General features: G+C 31.9%; 1 protein-coding gene across 1 annotated transcript; it reads left to right on the forward strand.

The window, feature by feature from the left end:
* Positions 1 to 7,420: 7,420 nt before the first annotated feature.
* On the forward strand, positions 7,421 to 11,263 carry LOC114717617 (cytochrome P450 CYP72A219-like). Its single transcript, XM_028902826.1, has 5 exons — positions 7,421 to 7,673; positions 7,793 to 8,013; positions 9,035 to 9,282; positions 9,833 to 10,199; positions 10,838 to 11,263. The coding sequence occupies exons 1-5, from the start codon at positions 7,421 to 7,423 to the stop codon at positions 11,261 to 11,263; spliced, it is 1,515 nt and encodes a 504-aa protein (XP_028758659.1).
* Positions 11,264 to 12,207: the final 944 nt, after the last annotated feature.

Below are 12,207 nucleotides of genomic sequence, written 5' to 3' on the forward strand. Positions count from 1 at the left end.
CTTCAAGGGAAGAGAGAAATGATTGTACACACCTTCGTTCAATATTTTCCAACCACATACCTCGAGCAAAATGACAATCCTGCAGAATATGTAGCATGTCCTCAGTTTTGTCTTGACAATAAGCACAAAGGGGTGAAGTATGTGCCCAAGTGCTTCTCCCTTCATTTGTTGGCAGACGATTAGTATAAACTCTCACTGCCAGAAAAAAAAGTTTTTAATGTCGGTTATTTAAGGTTTTTTACGGTGGTTTTGGAAGCAAAGTGGATACTGTTGACATTAAAAGGAGAATAAAATACGGTGGTTGTAAGCTGCCATAAAAATTGACTTTCCACAGCGGTTTTGTATAAAACCGCTGTGGAAATTCATTTTTTCAAAATAGCTATATTAATAACTGACATGATAAATGTTTTTATACAAATAATCACTGTTAAAAACTCAATTTTTTTTTTAAAAATATTGCTTGGATTTCTTATACTACCTTCTTGCAATTTACATAAGAAAGTTCTAATCCTCTCAGCTCCTTTCCATTGTGAGATTAAATTGAACACCGGGTGATATTTATCAAGAGGATTTGTCTCAATCATTTGATAAGCACTCTTGATAGAAAATAAAACATTCGAAGAACCTTTCCAAGACATCACATCATATCCTGCATTCTCCATAGGTGGCATAAAGCTAATTAGCTGTTGTAAGACACTCTGTTCCACAATAGAAGCAAGTTGTTGAAAATTCCAAGAGCCATTAAAAATCCAGTCCACTACAACACTGTCATTTTCCTCTTAAGTGAAAGGTTGTAAGCAGAGGTCGGGTGACTTTCTTCCCGAGGAATGACCACAAAATCATTGAAGAAATTAACATACTTCCCATTTCGAACTTTCCAAACAGTTCCCATCTCAAGAATGTCATTTTGATGATAAATGAATTTCCATAAATTGGAATCAGCAGGGGAGTTATTGAGTAAGTGTCCTCATCTCTCATCATGCACTTCTTATTTAAGATATCAGACCAAAATCCTTCTACCCCAATAGCCAATTTCGAGGTGATTTTTGCTCCATAAGTTTTATTAGCTGAGATCAATCTTTTGAATCCCACGCCTCTAAAATCCTTCGGAAGAGTGAGTTGCTACGAGCTTATATGATGATACCCACTGCTAGAATCATAGTGACCCCAAATAAAGTTCCTTTGTAATCTTTCGAGTTCAATATGGATTTTCTTTGGGATCTAGGCTACTTGCATTGGATAAAGAGGTATAGAGCTCAAAACAGATTTAGAAAGTGTAATCCTACAAGCCACAGATAAATTGTTGGCCTTCCAAGCTGCTAGCTTTGATTGAACCTTGTCAACAATGTAATGAAAAGTTTCACTTGGTTTTCTTTTCTTACTAAGAGGAAAACCTAGGTATTTACCAATTTCAGAAGAGATATTCATTTGAATGATATTTTTAATTTTTCCTTTAATAGAAGCTACCACTTTCGGAGAAAGGAATGTAGAAGATTTGTTCACTACTACAAATGAGTTCATTTTTGTCTCTCATTTTCATCTGTTTTTCAAAATAGAGGAAAAAAAGGCCATTATACTCGTCTGTTATGGCATAACAGACGAATATATAAACACATACTCATCTATTATGCTCTAACAGATGAATATGTGTATATAATTCGTACTCTTTTGTTATGTTATAACAGACGAGTATATAGATATATACTCATATGTTAAGTAACAAACAAAAAACTTTTTACTTTAAATTTTGAAATTCCAAAACATAGCGCCGTTTTTTCATTAGATCAGGATGACCCCTAGCAGCATTTTCTCTTTTTTCCTCTTATCCTTTGCCGCAAGCTTCCTCTTCTCCCTCTTCCTCTCTTCTTATGCGACGACCAGCGTTCTTCTATCTTCTCCTTCTTGGCTGATAATAGCTCCTCCTCTCTTCTCTTTCTTGGCGACACAATAGCTTGACGACACAGTGAACTCCATGGCCAGCCTCTCTTCTTGATGGAGGATAGCTCCTCCTCTCTTTTCTTGCGTGCTTGACAACACTTTCTCTTTTTTTACCCCACGGCTTTAGCTTTGCAAGAAGTAAAGTAAGTTATGTGGTTTGGTGTTGAATGTTTTGGTTGTATGAGATTATCATATGGGTCTTAAAAGTGGTTATTCGGATATTTTGCTGTAGAAAATTTTCTATTTAAATTGATTGTTGGTGAATAATAGCTTTTGAAAAGCAATGATAGTGATTGAGAAAGTATATTAAGATTAAAAGCATATTAAACCTGTTTAAATATTAATGCAAAATAAGGTGTTTGTGAAAATGTCTAGGAGAGAGAATTTGTTGGAATATGATAGTTAATTAAATGTCCTCAATTTTTAATCTCTAGGTTAAATTTTAGAAAGGTATGGGATTCTAAAAGTTAAAATATCTATTTAAATAAGTTAGAATGTCATTAGATTTTCTAGTTTTAAACTTTCTTGTGTTATATGATTGAGTTAAGGTGTTTATTTTTTTTTTTTAACTAAGCTCATTTAAATATTATTGTTATCATTTGCTTTTACGCTTAAAATTATAACTTATATGAAAAGTGTAACATGATTTGGTTCTACTGAATTGCTGTCTTTATTGCTCTATTTTGGTTTTGATTCATACACTTTAGAATTACATGTTATAGTAAAAACTAACAACGCAAATAATTTTACTTTTTTTTAAAAAAAGTCACTATATTTGTTTGTTTTGGAAAAATAGACGAATATGCAAAGCATATATTTGTCTACTTTCCTGAACAGGTGAATATGTGCTTTACATATTTGTCTGTTAGAAATAGAAAATATCTAACTTCTATCTACGTCTCCTTTGTCTATATCTTTTTTTAAACAAACAAAAAAAGGCTTCTACAATAGACAAAAATAAATCTTTTTGTAGTAGTGGTTCTTGTTAACAAGTTCTCTAAAAGCTTTAGAGAAAGTATCAACACATTCCACCATGCAACAAGCTTTTTCCTCCGTTGCAACTCTGAACAAGAGGAAATCATCCGCAAACATAAGATGAAAAATGTGAGGACCCCATTTAGACATTTTTTTGGGTTTCCATTTCCCTTAGTCCATAAGTTTTAATGATGAAAAGCCTCTAATTAAATATCTGGGCCCAAGAGATCACATTGCTTTTAGAGGCAATTTGTCTCAAATGGGCTCTAGTTTGGCTAACGCAAACCCGTGAAGAGCTACCCCAGTTTCCACCAAGAAAGTGTTTTTGTTGGAGGGACCCAAAGAGAAAAGAGGAAGTGGGCCTATTTCCATTAGTAAGGATCCCCATGGCGCACGGGAAAGTATTTCACAACAAACTACATCTAAATTGTTTGCGAAAATAAATTTGATATTTTGTGCCTTATTCAAACTAGAATTAGTGGTACTTGTGCTTATAAGGTGTTTCCAGAATTGGGCTTCGATAATTTGATTATATTGGAGGCTTTGGGGTATTTGAGTTGTCTGAAATGATAATCTGACGTGTTGATGAGCAAATTAAACTCAAAAATTGTTTTAAACTCGAGAGTAAGCCGTGACAAGAGTGTATTTAATAGAATATTTGGATTAGCTTTTAGAGAATAGTTTTCGAGGAAAAGTGATAAAAAAGTTATTTTGAGAATAGATTTTGTTTAAAAAAATGATTTTGAAAATTTGAGAATGTTTAGATAATTGTTATCAGAATCTTTTTTTTTGTTGAAAAATATATAAATAATATATATGTATATATGTAAATGGAAGACCAATTTAAATGAAAAGATTAATAACTATATTTTAATCTAGTTAAAAGTTGAAAGACTGAGTCATATTGAGTTATAATAAAAGAATTAAGTTCAAAGAGTGTTCTCCTCCTTGCGAGTAGAGCCGGGAGAACGGGTCGAGCCTGTCGGGCCGGCCCTTTTAGGCCCTGAAATTATGAGGGCCGAGCTTGATATTTTTCTCTTAAAATGAGAAATAAGCCCTGGAGGGCCGAGGGCTTAAAAGGGCCGGCCTTGGAGGGCCGCGGGCCGGTCCTTTTAAGCCCTTTTATAATTTTTTTTAATTTTTTAATTTTTTATATAATATTAATGTTATTAATTTCTTACATTGTTAATAATATTTCAAATATTTAGTTATTATTATCATTTTAAAATTAAATTAGTTTTAGACAATAATTTATCCAATTAAATTTTAAAAAATGGATTAATTTGGACTTTAATAATAATTTGATTTATATTATATGCGTTGATATTTTTAAACTATATATATATTTGATAATAGAATATTTTTATACTTATATAACTTGTGATTCTATAATTTGAATTAGAAATTCATGAGTTTCAACAACAGTGTTTCTCACATTAAAGTAAAATAATAGTTAGATTGCAAAATTTAAAAATAAAATTCTTATAAAGAAGAAAAACTTGATATTTTTGTTACGAAAGAAAAGCATACTTATGAAGAAAAATAATTAATTATAGTGATGATGAAGTTTCAAAAGATTAATGATAGTGTTTATTTATTGCACAATTGTATTATAGATAAAACTTTTAGATGTTGTTATTTTGTTAATGAATGTTTTAGATGTTCTTAGATGTTGATGAATATTTATATATGATAATATTTTATATTTGTTACTTAATTTTATTCATATTTATGTCTTTTATTAATAATTTCATTGTTTTATTTTTATATTTTTATAAAAATATGATAAATATAAAAAATAGTATTTTTTCTTAAACGGGCCAAAAGCCCGCGGACCGACCCTGGCCCTGTAGTTTAAGGGCCGGGCCTAGCAAATTGGGGTATTTTTAAAATTTTAGCCCTGGAGGGCCAGCCCTTTTAAGCCCACCAGCCCTGAAAGGCCGGCCCTGGAGGGCCGGGCCGGCCCTGGAGAGCCGGGCCGGCCCTGATTCCCGGCTCTACTTGCGAGGCCAGACTGCCAACCACCTCAAACTTTTGGATCATCATTTTAAATACTCTTTGGACTTCAGACTGAGTTTATACCAAAGTTTTTTTGAAATGATTATAGTAAATTTAACATGATAAAATTGCGAATTTTAGCACAGTATAATTGCAAAACAACGGTAGCAGCGCTTCCCTCCCTCCCTCCCGTCACCTTGGACATCTCTCTCCCAAATCACGAAATGGATTTTGTTTCTTGCTTTCTTGAAAGAAAATTCCATTATATCTATAGATTTCTTCATTCTCGAAGAAAAATCTGCATCGCCCGCCGTATTCTACTCCTCAAGCAACGCCCGATCTAACAAAATCTTTAAATTAGTTTTGCTGATACCATCAGTCTTGGGATCTTTCAGTTTGTAACTTTTCTTCTGTTGTTGCATCACTATCCCAAATGAAAAATAAAAGCTTTTTGTATTTGAGAACATATCGTCATGATGTAATAGAAAATAGGGACGACAAGTTATTTAAGCTAGCATGATTACAGATTACACTCATTATACACGCCTGATGCTAATATAAATATTACAATAATATGTAACAATTGAATTGTATCTTTCTTAATTAAATTAATAGATGGAAACTAATTGATTAACACGTATAATTTGGATCAACCATCACTATTGGTACAAAAGTCGTTGGCCCTTTTTTTCCCCCTTAAAAAATGTAGGCTTAAGAGTCAACATCAGCCCTCGATGTCGATTGGACAGTGGACCATGGATCCCTATCCTCCAACGGCAAAATTAAATTTTCCATGCAATGCACAAAAGAGAACAATAATTATAATTTTTTTGGCTAAATTATACATTTGGTCCTTTAGTTTTGTATAAGGTTTCGATTTGATCTTTTAACTTTAGAACGTATGCTTTTAGTCTTTTAATTCTAAAATTTTTTTAAAAAAGTGATGAGATTAAGATCTTAAATGTTGATACAATATTCTCAAATGCGAACATATTAAGTTTAATTTTCAAAACATCCATGATTATTACAAAAAATCATCATTGAAGCCTAATAATTTTAGGGTTAAAAGACCAGATATATGTTTTTTAAAATTAAGGGACCAAATTAAAACTTTCTATAAAGTTAAAGGACCAAATATATATTTTAGCCTAATTTTTTTAGTATCATACTTCAATTTTTCATAATCGGATTATATTTTATCAAAATAAGTGAAGAAAAATAAATAAATTAAATAACACAAATCCAATTATCTTCTTTCAATTGCATGTAGTCGGAAAGAAGCTGTTTTAATTCATGGTTTGTGAACATTATGGCTTTCGAATATTTTTAACTATGAGAGTATATATAAAATTCTATATATACTGTAATTTTTGAATGAAAAAACATAATAAATTATATCTCAATGAACTTATCTAATTTTCAACCATGACAACAATTATGCTATGATTGCAGTAGTGATTTTTTTTCCCTTTCCGGAATACTATTCTTATATCTCAAATCTTATGAGAACACACACACACACACACACACGTAAAATAACACCAACGAAAAGATACTTTCTTTTCCCTGCCGTACTAAATTCTTATAGATTCTTACTATCTATGCAGCAGTATTGAATTGTCGATTTTACCAAAATTAAAAACATTTGAAATGTATTAATCGACATTATTTACACGCATGTGCTTGCATCCATGAAAAATTATGCAATATTTAATTAATCATGACGGCTCACTATATATTACAATTGACTAATTTTAAATTAGTTACTACCTCTGATCTTTAGAACCACTTGACTAATTTAGGTGGATTAATAAAGTTTGTTAAGTTAGTTATTTGTAATAAATATGTGTTATCTTTTTTACAATACCCTTATTAATCATATGGATTAGTTAGAACTATTATTTAATAAAATTTTTAACATGTAAAGACAGGAGGTACTGAGGTAGTAAGAAGAAGAAACTTTGTAGCCCGCCTCAATTATTATTGATGTAGGGGATCCACTATTGATAGTTAATAAACTGTCAAATTTTGTTAATTATGATACGTATCTGGGAGACTGTCACGCTAATAAATAAAACCTTAGTCTGCAAACATATATAGCCAATCATGGAACTTTGTTTTAAGTCCTTGACAATGTCACAGCGCGCAGGCAGTTTTTGAAGGATGTGTCTATCAAGCTTATGTATTATATATATATATATAGAGAGAGAGAGAGAGAGAGAGTATTCATTACTGATGGGCTGCTGTACTAGATAAGTTTTTGCCAGCATTTCACAAATTTGAAGCCTTGAACGTCACTTTTTATATCTTAAATAATATAGGGCAACATGACTTCCCCAACAGCCAAAAAAAATATTGAGGGAAAGCAAGTAGTGGAAGCAATCTTGCATAAATTATTCAAACAAAAAAAAATTAATTTCAGCCAGTTTATTATGCCCATCATAAACAGGCTATATTCCTCAGACTCTATCCCCAGGTTCTGAATATGGAAGATCACATGTTCAAAGTCATGGCGACCTCTTTTGCTTTCCTAGTTCTCTTTGTTTTGATGAAACTAATCCATAATTTGTGGTGGAAACCCAAAAGTATAGAGAGAAGATTAAGGAAGCAAGGGATCAGAGGCACTTCGTATCAGTCCTTCAAAGGGGACACGCCAGAAATGAAGAAGCTTGTCAAAGCCTCATCTTCTAAACCTATCTCCCTCAACACCCAAGTTGCCCGTCGAGTCATCCCTTTTTATCACAACATGGTAAAGCGATATGGTAAGAAAACCAACCTTATAGTGATCATATGAACTAAATAATATATTTGGCTACCAGTTTGCAAAAACCCAGTTTTACAAAACTCGGTTTTGGGTTAATATTCCATTTTATTTGTGTAGGGAAAGTTTCGGTGTGTTGGTTTGGAAGTAGTCCAAAGCTGATCATAGCGGAGGCAGAACTGATAAGGTTGCTACTAGAAGACAAGAAAGGTGAGTTAGTGCATCCACCTCTTAATCCACTGGTGAATCTTCAGCATTTGGGTTTTGCAGCCTTGGAAGGGCAAGAATGGAGTAAACGCAGAACGCTAATAACCCCTGCTTTCCACCTTGACAAGTTGAAGGTACATATATACACCACCCAATCAAGGCAATTTTATTATGTTGTTGCAAAGTAGTACTACTCACAGTGCTTAATATAAGATTAATTTGAGTGGATTAAGAAATTAGTTAGATTAGTTGTTTGTAATTAATAGATGTTGTCTTCTCTAAAATATCTTTGCTAATAATATGTATTAGTTAGAATTATCATTTGATAAAATCTTTAACATGTGCAACTACTAAAAGAATTACTTTAGTAAAAAAAAATATAAAAGACAAATTAGATTAGGAGTCTTATATTTAAGATCAAATTAAATATCAATCTAACTTTTATATCAAGACCCGAGGGTTATATATATGTTTAAGAAATGTAAAGTACCCCAACCGGTCCTAAATCTAGAAGTTAGATAACAAATTTGCAGATATTAAGAAAATTAATGAAGTTAATTATTTATAAAAAATGTGTCGGCTTTTCTAAAGTACTTATTTTAATCATTTGTATTAAAATTACTTCATTAACATGTGCAATTAAGAGGGAGAGGAAAAATTATAAATTTGAGAGACAAAATAGATTAAGGATCTATATTTATGACTAAATCCTTTTACTAGGCCTTATATTTAAGATAAGAGGGAGTAATATATATGAGAAAACTAAAGAGGTAAAAGATGAAGGGAGATGTTCATATGTTTATGAACACATATTGCAAAGTACTCCTTCCGTCTTAAATTAATATAGAAGTTAATTGGAAAATTTGTTTTGATTATAAATAAGATTTTGATCCACTTTGTGTTTGAAATTAAAAGTATTTTCCACAAACTATCCTTATTAGTTATACATATTAAAGAAGGGTTTCCATATGTGGTAGTTTTCATTACAAATGATTAAAGGGCCGTCTTAGAGAAGTCAATAAATTTTTTTTTTTAGAAATAACTAGTTTAACTAATTTTTTTTAATTTTTCTAAATTAGTTGTCATCTTATTCTTATATTTAGGATGGGAGATAGAATAGTGTATATGAGAAAACTAAAGGGGTAAAAGATGTAGGGAATGGTTCCAGCGTTTTCAAGGAGTTGTTGCAACCTGGTGGAGCAGTGGCAGAAACTAGTAATGGAATCGCAAGGGAAGTGTGAGATTGATGTAGCACCACAACTCAGTACTTTGGCCTGTGACGCCATATCTCGAACAGCCTTTGGAAGTAGCTACCAACAAGGAAAGCAAATATTTGAACTCCAAAAACAGCAATCATTTTTAGTCCGCGAAGCCTATAACTCCATCTATATCCCGGGCTTCAGGTGACCGTACAACTTCACAAATTAATATATAATAATAATATTGCATATAGATTCTTTCTGGTTATGAATACTTCACAGAGAAAGTCATATAAGGAGCACTGAATTATGATAATCCCAAAAAGGTCTCTCAAAATGACTTAATTCCTATTAACTCCTTGGGGTTATTTTAGAATTAAGTTTTTTTGTAAAATGACGTAACTGCGCTCAATGAAATTAAATATATCACTATCTTAATTGTTTGTTGTTATTTGATAAGTTAAAATTGCTACTTGCTAAACTGTTGTTGTCATTTGATAAATTAAAGTTGTTACTTGTTAAATTATTGTTGTCATTTAATTATTTTTTAGATTAAGGTAATATATATACTTTTTCTATAAAATTTAATCCTATACTAGTTGTGATTAAACCATTTTGGGGTCCTTAATTAATTGATATTCATATTTTGAAGGAATCTGTGTCTTTCTTCCAATAATTAACAATCAGCTTGTCATCTGAACGGTAAATAGTCTGACACATGTTTCATGTGTGGTTGTATTAATTCTATCCCCAGATTCGTACCCACAAGGAAAAACAAGAGAAGGTACCAAATATACAACCAAATCAAAGCAATATTGAAGAATATGATACGACAAAGAGAAGATGCAATGCAAAGAGGAGAGGTGGAGGGAGAGCTTGATTTGTTGGGCTTACTTTTGCAGTGCAAAGAACAAAGCATTAATGATCTGACAATTGATGATGTGATAGAAGAATGCAAAATGTTCTACATCGCTGGCCAAGAGACCACCGCCACCCTCCTCACATGGACTATGATCTGCTTATCTATATACCCGGATTGGCAAGACAAAGCAAGACAAGAAGTTTTAGAGATTTGTGGTACAGCAAAGCCTGACTTCGGAGCCATTAATCGCTTTAAGATAGTAAGTTCTAATAATAAATAAATCATATTGAAATACTCCCTACATTTGGTTCAACATATCTATATCTCTAGTTGGAGAAATTCATTAGTTCATTATAAGATCTTATCTTAGTTAGGATTATATATGAATTAGTTATTGACCTAAATCTATACACTCCTTCCAATCGACAACATAATTAAGTCATTTTAACTAATTCATCAATATCAAAAAATAGTAGTTAATTCATTAAATGTGTTTCAAATTAAATTTTTTTTTTCAACTTTGTTCATATTAAATGAGGTTCTAAAGAAGAGAGAAAAATACAAGGAGCTACATTTAAGCCTTAATTGCAGGCACAAAATTGACAAATAAGCATTAATTACTCTTCAAATAACTTATATTTTAGACCGAGTCATTTTTCTAAAAGCGACTTATATTGCAGACCAGAGGGAGTAAAGGTTTTATCGGGATATAGGGACGTTGTAAAATGTTACTCCCTCGTGTTATTACCTCTAGTAGTTCTTGGGATTTGGTCATTATCTTTCGAGAAGGAAGAGCTAATTGTTTTTTGTTGAATATTTTGTTAATAAGATTGGTTTTTATCAACACTGTTGTTTATCAAGTTAAATAATATATATATATATATTTGACTCTTGCAGATACCAATGATTCTTGATGAAGTGCTGAGACTTTTTCCCTCTCTACCTTTTATCTCGAGATACACAACGCGAGAAACCAGGGTAGGAAATTTGTTGATACCTGCGGGGGTTGAGCTGTGTTTATTGGTGATGAATGTTCATTATGATGCCGATTATTGGGGTGAGGATGCAAATGAGTTCAAACCAGAAAGATTTCGGGAAGGAGTTTCAAAAGCTTCAAAGGATCAAATGGCATTTTTCCCATTTGGTTGGGGTCCAAGAATTTGTGTGGCCCAAAAATTTGCATTGATTGAAGCAAAGATGGCTTTGGCCATGATTCTCCAACGTTTCTCATTTCAACTCTCGCCTTCTTACACTCATGCCCCTTGCCTTCGTATTACTGTTAAGCCACAATATGGTGCTCCTATCAATCTACGCCCTATCTGAAGAATTAATGTGAAATGTATGAATAAGTATCTTAGGTATCTGTGTATATGCGTTGAAATTGAAAATTGTAGTTGTTCTTGGTTTCAGAAAAAGTCTCAAGGAATCTATGCGGGGATTAATTGTAAATATGGAATTAATGTGGTTAGATAAGTAATCTTAGGGGTTTCTAATAAAATATCCTAAAGATGTACTAAAATATATAAAGTAATAGGGTTAAAGGTTATTTTTGTCCTAAAAGCATTTGCAAAAAAGTACTAATGGATATCCATAAGTTTTCTTTGACTCAATACACTTTGAAAGTACTTAAAAAAAAAAAGAGCAATATTACCATGTTCGTTACAAATAATTACGGTTAATGTTAGCTTTGACTCAATACACTTGAAAGTACTAAAAAATTAGTAATATTACCATATTCATTACAAATAATTACACTTAATGTTAGTTTTTTAATTATTAGAGTTAATTTTTTTTAATGAAAAGGGCAACATTGCTCCTTTTTAAACACTTTTTGAGTGATATTATGCAAAAAAAAAAAAACTTATATAAATACTTATAGCTCTTTCAATGACCATTGACCCTTAAAGACAATGGACTTCCATCATAAGTATATAATTAGTGGTGTTAATTAAGAAGTGTATCATATGAGAATCTAATACCTGATATTAATTTATGTCTGCTTGTCTACACAATTTATTTTTTATGGCTAGGTATATATATTTTTCTACTAGAAGCAATCATGCTCGCTACTCACGTGGACATTTCCCGTGGGAATTCAAACTTTAATTTGTCACGTTATAAAAAAATATCTCCTTCTATTATACCCAAATCCCGTCATCTATAAAATTTAATTGTCTGTCCCCAAATAGCATTTAGCCGGCTCAAGTATGGATCCAGATCCTCTCAGTAGCAGTTTTCTCAGCATCTCTCAGTATCCTAACCTCCTG

The sequence above is a fragment of the Neltuma alba genome, unplaced genomic scaffold (genome assembly GCF_004799145.2).
Source record: "Neltuma alba isolate B1F8T4 unplaced genomic scaffold, ASM479914v2 tig00011756_pilon, whole genome shotgun sequence".
NCBI lineage: Eukaryota > Viridiplantae > Streptophyta > Magnoliopsida > Fabales > Fabaceae > Neltuma > Neltuma alba.

Coding starts and splice junctions, on each gene's coding strand:
- LOC114717617 (XM_028902826.1), top strand. CDS start 7,421: ATGGCGACCTCTTTTGCTTTCCTAGTTCTCTTTGTTTTGATGAAACTA. Junction 9,283..9,832: donor ATCTATATCCCGGGCTTCAG/GTGACCGTACAA, acceptor TTCTATCCCCAG/ATTCGTACCCACAAGGAAAA. Junction 10,200..10,837: donor CCATTAATCGCTTTAAGATA/GTAAGTTCTAAT, acceptor TGACTCTTGCAG/ATACCAATGATTCTTGATGA.